Source organism: Drosophila kikkawai, chromosome 2R, assembly GCF_030179895.1.
Source record: "Drosophila kikkawai strain 14028-0561.14 chromosome 2R, DkikHiC1v2, whole genome shotgun sequence".
NCBI classification, from domain to species: Eukaryota; Metazoa; Arthropoda; class Insecta; order Diptera; family Drosophilidae; genus Drosophila; species Drosophila kikkawai.
This window is the reverse complement of record NC_091729.1, coordinates 25,407,112-25,416,603: the sequence shown is the minus strand read 5'-3', so window position 1 is coordinate 25,416,603 and position 9,492 is coordinate 25,407,112. Positions and strand designations below refer to the sequence as shown.

The following is a 9,492-nucleotide window of genomic DNA, read 5'->3' as shown; positions in this document are numbered from 1 at the left end:
CGATGATGGATTATTGGTACGTGTTGCAAGGCGGGTGTCGAGGATGTAGAATAGGACAGCCAGCAGCAGCACGAGAACACGAGACTCATTAATCCTGGTGGCAAACGGGCGGCCGGGAGTGGGAGCGGGACCTTTGGCTGCCTTGGCACGACTCATTTGTGCTAAAAACTTTCCGGCTTGATAAATTGCCCGACACCCAAACGGCACACAAGCGAGCAGCACACATTCCGCTCATCTTACCACTTGGCCCCGGGGCAGAGGTCCCAAACCATGCAGAGCTCAGCCAGAAGCTGCGGCTTCTACTTACTGTTTTTGCCTTCCAACTTTTTCGATAGATAAACACTTAACACGTTTTTGCGAGTGATTTAAATACTTGCCCCCACCCTCCGGTCGGTCCTATATTTACCAGCCATTCAATCACTTTTGGAGAGCCCTTCTGCAAGGGGTTCCGCCACATCCACATCCCGTTAGCGTTTTGATATGCAAATACTTTGCACAGGTTTTCACCATTTTTCTCATTTAAGGCGTTTATTCCTTGTATTCCCTGTCTGTTTGACAGTCTGCTACCGTCACGTTATGTCAAATTTATTGTTTGGTTTGTTTTGTGCGATTGTCACGTTTTTGTTTTGATTACTTAATGCCTTAAATGTGAGTCCATAGATTCCCCAGGGCGGCGAATGTACATAAACTTAAAGGAGCACACTTTTACATTTTATTTAAGAAAATATAAACTTTAATTATAAGGAGTGTTCTAGTCTGTTTCGCTATTACTATCGGAGCTTTTATCCCCAGACAGATCATTGTCCACATCCGTATCCTCCGATTCCGAACACGTTGGGCTGGGTGAGCTGTATTCTGAGCTTGGCGCTGAACTCTCGCCGGAACGATCCTCGTTCTCCTCTTCGCTATTCGACTCCTGCTCGTCGTTGCTCTCGTTGCCGTATTGACACTGATCCTCCTTGTCAGAATTGGCCACGAACAGCGAGTCCGAGTTAATAGGCGGTTCTATTGATCGACTTTCCTGTGTGAGGGACTTTTACAACATTTACTATGCCCTGATGGCGTTGCCAAACTTACCAAGATCATATCTCGGTTCTGGGCATCGTTCAACTGCTTCAGCAAGGCATTCCTCTCCATCGAGTGATACTCACGCTGGAGATGACATTCCGACTGTAGTTCGTGGTTTTCCGTGCGCAGGTTAAACATATCGCTCAAGATCTGGTGCTGCTTCTCAACTAAGGTGGACACCAGCTGTTCCAAGTTCTCAATTGTGACCTCGTATTCGCGCAGCTTCTTCTTCAGGAGCCAGTTTTCCGCACGGCAGTCGGCTAGGTCAGAGGCCGACACTGCAGAATCTGTGACACTCGGCTCTGCAGGTTCTTCTTCCCCAGCACTGGAGAGAGATTGGATGGTAGCTTCGCAATTGGACTCGATAGTAAACTCACTCTTTTGGGGTGACCTCTGTTGAAGACCCGTCGTCGTTGGCTGGCAATGGAAGCTGCGTAAGGCTCTTGGGGCTGTCCACAACTGGCGAATGGAATTCGCAAATACAGGACATTTTTGATTAGTTCTGGAATCATTGACAGCTTTGATTGATATCACATTCAGAGGTGACTAGTTTATAGGAATACCGAAATTCCTACTAAACTTCACTTGCTTTTCGCCCGATAACCAGCTTGACTCCTTCCAGTCGATGCGATGATATTCCTGCCAGTCCCAAAGTCGACTATTAAATTAAAACTGCCTTTGCAGATAAGGGAGTTGAGACGACCCGCGTCCACGCAAGTACTCCACTTTACAGACTGTGCACCCCGTGCCGAACTCCCTCCGAGCTCCTGGACAGTGCACACTTTACGACTTGACATTTTCACACTTTGTTGGCAACGTTTTGGATGCTTCCTACACACTCCATCCTGCAGGCAGGGCCACTGACTTTCGGCTCGTCCTTGGTGCTGCGTCAAAGTCGACGTCAATGCAGGCAAGGATCCGGGATGTGCAAATGTGTGGCTTCTGCCGGGAGAGCAAGCGAGGGAAGCGGAGTGGGACTGAGTACACTTTTTGTGTGCGTCGGTGGATTGAAGTGCAAAATTGGTTTAAGTGTTTGCTAAATTGGCAGCAAAATGGCTTTTTCAATTTATACTCAACGTTTATGTGCGGATCCGCAGATGGTGGTGGAGTTGCCCAAAAAGTTGCACCACAAAAACTAAACACTTCTTCCACATTTTTCCCTTTCTCCTTTTTTTTTGGCAAGGATTGCTGCCTTGCTCAGGGTAATTGATATTTGGGAACTTTGTCCCGTTTGTTGACTTTGGCATTGGGCGGTGACCTAGAGGGTCCACCTAACTGCTCGCAATTATAGTGCCTAACTATAAATAAATGCGATTCCAGGCCGGAGCACACACACCACTCCCACCGGTTAATTCACACGCTCGCTATCGACTCTTAATGGCCTCCTCCGGAACTCAATTTCCTTGCACATATCATTTATACCTGAGATAATCATGGCTTACACCCAGGCTAGACACACATATACGAGGGCTCGTATTTTACGGCCTATTTGCGCCGACCCAAACAGCGAGCCCAGTTGAAGTGGAATCGTAATCGTGATACCTAAACAACGCCAAATTACATACCAGAGGGCGCTACGCAGACCATGTTAACATAAATTTCTTGCGCCTCCTCAGTTTGTAGGAAAGCCACCACCACCTCTAAACCACCTCTAAGCCCAACTTGAAGCCAGACAACACATGCAAGCGCACATTTAAAAAGGCATAAGTCATACGTGGCTAATAAATTGATTTGCTAAAGTGGATTAGAGTTCGTTGCTATGACATATACAGGATGCTCCAAGCCCAGTGCTGAAAGGTATCCTGAGTCGGTTTAGAAGGAGCATACTAGACGCTGTGGAGGCCCCCTGTACGCTCGGCTCAAAGCCAACTATTTTTAACTCTAACTATGTGAGCATTTGGGAGAAAAGTCTTCTGCCCACCGAGAGAGGAAGGAAATTATCGAATCCCCAAAACGCCGGCTACACTCCTTGTAGGCTCACTCGTACTCTGCTCTCCACGAAAAAAAAAGGAAAACGCTTAAAATGCCAGTTTGAAGTCTATTATTTGCTGGACACGAGCATATATTGATTGCATCGCAGTCGTCTTGGTCAGCCCCAAGATTCAGGAAAGCAAATTGCTTCAGCAAATACTCGTACTCGTACTCGTACTCGTACTCCTGGACTCCTCCGCGCGGGCAAGGGGCCTGGAGATGGAGATGTGGCTATTGATGTCGGTGGAGTGGCAGGGGGCGGTGGAAATCACATGGTAATCGGTGCTCTCTGCGAAACAGAAACCAGAAATATAAAAAGCAATCGGAGTCGAGTTTTGGCAAGAGGTGTTCCACCACCACACCACACAACAAACCCGTTTGCAGGCGCAAAGTGCAGATCCGTTCGGAGAGTTTGCCAGAGTCTGCTGCCTCGGCGGCTTCGTGTAGTGCAGCATTTAGCGTCTTGATCGGTTTATCACCGATTAATTAGAGTTTGATAAATACGCGCACGCCGTGAGTATATAAATCATAGCAGCCAAAGCCGAGACAGTGCTGCAGAGTAACTGAAGCACCGCGATATGATGGGGAATAGGTCCCGAAATATTCGTAACGGCGGAAAAAGGAAATTTGCATATCCACCCGCCCCCGTATGGTTAAAAGTAGCAGTCAAATTGTAGAGGTAAACATGTTTTATTTTTTACATTTTTTGATTTTTTACCGCATTTAGCATTTCGCTTTGTTTTGGGCTGTCGCTGCTTCTGCGTCTGACGTGGCCACACACAAGCCCAGTGTACTTTGAAAGGCTTCGAGCTGCGGCCGGTGGCAGCAGGCAGCAGGTGGCAGTAGGGTGGTTGTGCAAAAGTGCAAAAATATCTTTGAACATTTTTCTGTGTGAGAATTAATTATGAAAGAACGTCCTTTGAGATGCGCTTGACGGCCACGATGAGATGACGACAGGCGGCTCTGATGAACAGGAGTTTTATGAATGCTAATTTGAGGTTATTTTTTGGGCTTGAATTTTTGAATTTTAGGGTGGCTTAGGCAGGCAAGACAGTCACACAAACCGATGTATCAAGTCCTTTAAGGGGGGGGTAAGGTATTTAATTTTTTTTTTCGTAAATTTTTTTTTATTTTTTATTTTAAAAGTTCAATATCTTAAGAATATTGTGTCCAAGTTTTACATCAATCATAGTAAAATTGACGAAGTTATGCGGAGCTGAACGAAGGTCGGTTGGTGTTCAATGCATGAGAATCACAAAGTTTAAAGCGCTCTCCTGAAAAATGCCATTTTGAAAATCGGTGTACACGATAACTAAAAATATACTGAACCAATCGGTTTGAAATTTGGAACATAACTTCTTTAGATAATTCTATAGGTATTCTCGTCGAGCTTTTTTTAATTTTTAATTTTCTTATATTTTTTATTTAACAAATTAACTTAATTTTTTAGTCAAAAATCGGGGTTTTGACTTCAAATTTTGATTAAAAATAGGAAAAAAATTTTAAAAATAAAAACGCTTCGAGAATACCTCGGGACACTTATCCTTTAACGAATGGGGTATAATTTTTGTAGATCGGATGATTCTGTGGACAGTTAGGATGTACACCGCAAACCAACTTTTTTTGGAGGCGACTCGGGAGATTCCCTATAACTCCTCTACCTCTAAATATTTTTCAATACAAAATTTATCACAAACTGTTCAAATGTTGTGTTATTATATGGTATTTAATTCGTTAAGCTAGCTTTAGCCGTTTCGCCACAACATTTTTTTGAAAAGTGGGCATTTTTGCACCGAATTAACCTTACCCCCCCCTTAAAGAACTCACTGAAAAATGTAGAAAAATTGCTAGAAGTTTTTTTAAGTACAAATAAAAATTATTGGAAAATTCATAAAGCGTTTAATGTGCTTTTAATGCTCAAAATTTCCAAAGCCCAAATATCCCCCTGGCCGGGGGATGCGATATAGCTGAGTTTAACTGGACATACTTCTGTGCTGACTGCTCATTTTAATTTGGCCTTTCACTGCCACATTTACGAGAATAGTATACCACGGGGAATGTCTTATGGTTTATTACCAAGAGCGCTCCCCCCTACCACTGTTAAGCAGCATACAACAGAAACTAGGATGGATGTTATTATTATTCGACGACTACTCGGCACCATGATTGCTACCTTTTTGCTGCACTCGGATTGCATTTGTTGGGCGACGTCTTTTATTCTTGCCCATGGCAGTGGCAGGAAAATGTTGACCACTTTCTGCATGGTAGAGTTTTCACTCCACTTCAGCCTCCCGCCGTCCGCTTTCCTCGCCCAGTTTTCAGTTTTTGTCGCACTGAAATTGCTCTCGAGATATCTTCGTTACGGAATGAATGACTACTTGGGGCCTGGGTGCTTGGCTCTTGCGAACGGACCCAAAGTATTTGCGGTTTTTTCTTCACATCCTTTTGCACAATTATCCTGATTTCAATATTACTGCGTCATAAACAAAAGCGTAGTCTGACCCCCGACAAGTTGTGCGGAAAGGGGTGACCAGGAGGGTGACCGAGTCCAAGGATTGTATACAAAATTATTATTATTTGCTTGCTCAGGAATTTTTAGTTGTTCTTGAAGTTTCTTATCCCGAACCACTGGACACTGGCCCTGTCCAGTGTGCGTTTCATGTGACCTGACCGCCCAAGTTTGTCGTTTCCATTTTAGTTCGTTATAGGAGGTCTGCTTGAAAAGGATTAAAAAGAAATAACAGGAAATTATGTCGAGAATTTATTTGTAAAGTATAGAATAGTTTTGTGCTTTCTATTTATTTATCCATGCATCTGTATTGATAAACGTATTCTCATGGTTATTTTTCCTCCTTGCACATTTTAAATGCTTCGAAATAAGCTGCTGCCCATGCCCCACCATAGTCGTAAAATTGGCTTAATTTGTTGAAAGTGGCGCCCTTAAGTCACGGAAAATAGCCCAGGGCAATGACGGGCCAACTTTTCTGCAGAGCCATAAAATCCTGTACTCCACTGCCAAAGAAATCCCCCTCAAAATGCCCTTCTTCTCGAGCTGTCTTTCTCACAAAGCACACGCGCTGACATTTATCAAAAAATTCAACTGTCATTTATTGCGTTCGCGGTGCGTATTTAAATGCCTTTGGTTTTTTGCACAAAGCAATTGAACATTCATAAGCCCAGATCTCCATTACCTCAGCAACCCGCAAAAGTACAAAACCCAATAACCCAATATTTGGGAAATTGGCTGTCGGAAAGCAGCAGGGGAAGGATGTAAGCGCTCCCACCCACCACTCGTTTGCGAATTTTCCGACTGGCGAATTTTTCCAGAACAAAGCACTCAACGGGACACGTGACAGTTGTTCTTGTGTGTTCCCGCCTGCAAAATAAGGTTTCGCTTTTCATTTTCCACCTCCCACCACCCAGTTTCCCGATTTTTGCGATGTGCCGAACGTGTGTAGCTGTCGCAGTCAAGTGTGTAATTTGCGGTAGCTTTTTAAGAGGGTTTGAATAGATTACTTCATTTAGATTGAAGCCAGCAGGTGTGGGAATGAAGGATGGGGCGTTTAATCGGATGTAAACTTCCTGCATAAGTGTTTATTTATTAGGGAAATTAATATTTAAATTATGACTGCAGTTTGAATTTAATTTTTTATTTACGATTGATTTTTTATACCGAAAAAGTACAAGTTCTTCATTTCGATTTATTTTGCAATTAAAAAACGAATTTCTCGCATCCTGTGTACATTTTTCTTTAGCGTCTGCAAGAGTCAAGAGGAAATTGCACAGGGCCTACCGAAAGTCAATGGGGAAACCCTTCCGTAAGAATAAAAAGTACAAGTTTATAATAAAAGTAAAAGACAGCCTGGAGACTGGAGCAAAGGCGGATACTGGATTCTGGATTCTGGCTTCTGGATTTCATAGTATCCCAGGCTCGTCCTGTGGACTCAGCCGTAATGCATTTGCACGGCACAGTTGGCATCAAATTATGAAATAAGAGCACTCCATGCATTAAAAACCTTTTAATTTGCTAAATCGCCTTGCCAGACATCGTCGCTGGAGCTCAGGTCGGCTGGATTCCGTCCTGGATAAGCGGGCGGAAACGGATAAAGCGGAGTCTGTGCACATTTTTGGGATTCGTAGACGCCTGCCTAGGAGGGGGCAGCAAGCCCAGCCTACGTCTCACATAGACACTTGTTTCAGCGATTCTTTTCGTTCCATTTTGCACTGGGCAAAGTTGAATAAGCCATGCAAACACTAGAGGCAGCGAGACTGCTTGAGTGTACTTTCATCTGGCATCGCCTCCTCCGTCTGGCGATAATTTTCACTTTTGTGTTCGGAGCTAACTTCGAATTCCAGCGTGCATGAGGCTCCTTCTGGCCCACAGAAGTTCCATTTGTTGTTGTTGGGGCTCCTGACTTCATTTTTTATTGTGCCAAAGTTATGAGTCATGAAAAGCCAAGCTGCAGGGGATTTCAACTGGCTTTAAAAATAAGATTTGGGAGTTGCTTTTCTATCAATTAGTTTTGAACTTTAAAGGCCGCCTAAAAGCAGCCAACACTCCACACATGAAACTGCGCACAGATGCTCGCTGCATGTAAATAAGTAATTAAACTTGGTCCGAACCACCAACTTAATACCAAGCCAGTCGAGCGATCGAGTGCGTGTCACTGGTAATCAAGTAATGTCATGGCATGACTCTTCCAAATCCGGGAATGCGTAATCGAAATTAAGCAGAGTCTCGGAACTCGAACGAAACGCAGTGTTTAATTTAATTGACAGCTCGCGGACAGTGCTTTTGTCTACGCCCCAAGGACCTTCTCGCCCAGTACCCAAGTCGAATCCCTGTATTTCTCATTAAAAGAGTATTATATTTGTATGTAGGTGTGTAGCTGGGTAAATGTCTGCCGTGTTTCCCAGTAGATTTTTGTCAATTCATTACAAATTATTTGCAATGCTAGAAAAAAAAAGCACAGACACGAAAATAAATTGCAGACTCATTCGTATAAATCCAAACTTTTTCGGGGGCACCAAGGGAACTTTATTTAAATTCGATACAAAATGCAAAATTACCAAATCAGTCAGGCAAAAGCATTGAGAGCCTTCTCCAAATGCCACAAAGTTACATTTAATGATTTTCGTAGACGATTTCCGCATGCGTTTCCCCTTCTTGCGAACCTAGACAGGCTCCTGACAGGATTCAGTGGTTAAGTCCTGGAACTGTTGTCGCCGCTACTTTTTCTTGGATGTTGTAAAAGCGACTACACTCAATATCAATGTGTCCATGGAGATCTGCCCACAAATTTGGATGGATCTATTAGTCTGTCTGTTTTAAAATATAAATCAATATTGAGCAGAATTCATGTGAATTAATACTTTTAAACACTACTTAAGTATATCTCCTGTCCTCTCAGTCTTCTGTAAATAATGGCATACATTTTTCCCATTATTTTATTACATCCATTAAAGTTTACTCCCATTTTGAGGTTAATGCTTGGTGGTTTAAAACAAAAATTCAAGTCCGACATGTGCATTAAATGTTTAACATGATTTTTCACTCATTAAAATTGAAGCGGCGTGAAAAACCGCGAAACGCACGGCAGCCGGGTTGGTTTGTGTTTTTGGCATAATTTATGCGCATTTATGATTTCGGGAAAGTGTGAGTGCAACCTAGAGTGTGGCGAAGTGTTAATTTTGAGAAATGTGCAAAAAAAAAACGAAGTGGAAAACAACAAAAAAATGGGAGTAGAGGCAACGGAGCGTGCGGTTCGTCGACTGCACTGAAGCTGATGAGATTCGCACGCGTTTAACGCGTCGCAATAACACAGGCACTGCGCTGAGGATACTAGTATTTCCCATGGTCCACTAACCGACAATGGGAACGACGTCAAAATCAGCACAGAACCCAGTAGAGTCAGAAAGCCAAAGAGCAGACCAATGGAATGTGACTTGACTACCGATTTTAAAGCCGAACTGAACCCATAATTCATATGCGCCACTAAGTCTGCAGCAATCAAGTAGAGAATGAGTAGACAGCAAGATGAAACATTGAATACCCTAACAGGCCATAAAATGGAACTAGCTGGGCTTTTTCTTACTACTTGGCGTAGCAACAGCAAAACAGTGTTGAAGCCATCTGTAAGGGTATAGCTTCTGAATGTTTTCAGTCCAGGGAGGAGAAGGGTTTTGGGAGGATTGATTTCTCCTCCGAAATACAAAATCCGAATCAACCGACGCTGGGCTCCTCTCACAACTACTACAAGCCAAAGAGACCCAAGTCACAGTCTCGGTTGCCATCAAACCCAAACGACATAATTGCAGCCTGTCTGCGGTGGCTAATGCAAACAAACATGGGATTATGAGACCGAGCGCAGTCTGGTCGAAATTGATGATGAGGCTCGCTCCGCGCCTGACCCGTAACAAGTAGCTGGCGAAATGCTAAAAAATTGGGTCTCT

At 43.6% G+C, this 9,492-nt stretch overlaps 1 protein-coding gene across 2 annotated transcripts; it reads right to left on the bottom strand.

Moving 5' to 3' along the window:
• Positions 1 to 689: 689 nt before the first annotated feature.
• Positions 690 to 1,621, bottom strand: LOC108072285 (zinc finger CCHC domain-containing protein 10). Of its 2 annotated transcripts, none has more exons than XM_017163353.3 (3): positions 1,446 to 1,621; positions 1,078 to 1,393; positions 690 to 1,033 (listed from the first exon to the last, which is right to left on the bottom strand). In XM_017163353.3, the coding sequence occupies exons 1-3, from the start codon at positions 1,556 to 1,558 to the stop codon at positions 752 to 754; spliced, it is 711 nt and encodes a 236-aa protein (XP_017018842.1). In that variant the 5' UTR covers positions 1,559 to 1,621; the 3' UTR covers positions 690 to 751. The 2 variants fall into 2 exon arrangements, with proteins under 2 accessions (XP_017018842.1, XP_017018843.1); XM_017163354.3 differs by having other exon boundaries at positions 690 to 1,021; positions 1,446 to 1,614.
• Positions 1,622 to 9,492: the final 7,871 nt, after the last annotated feature.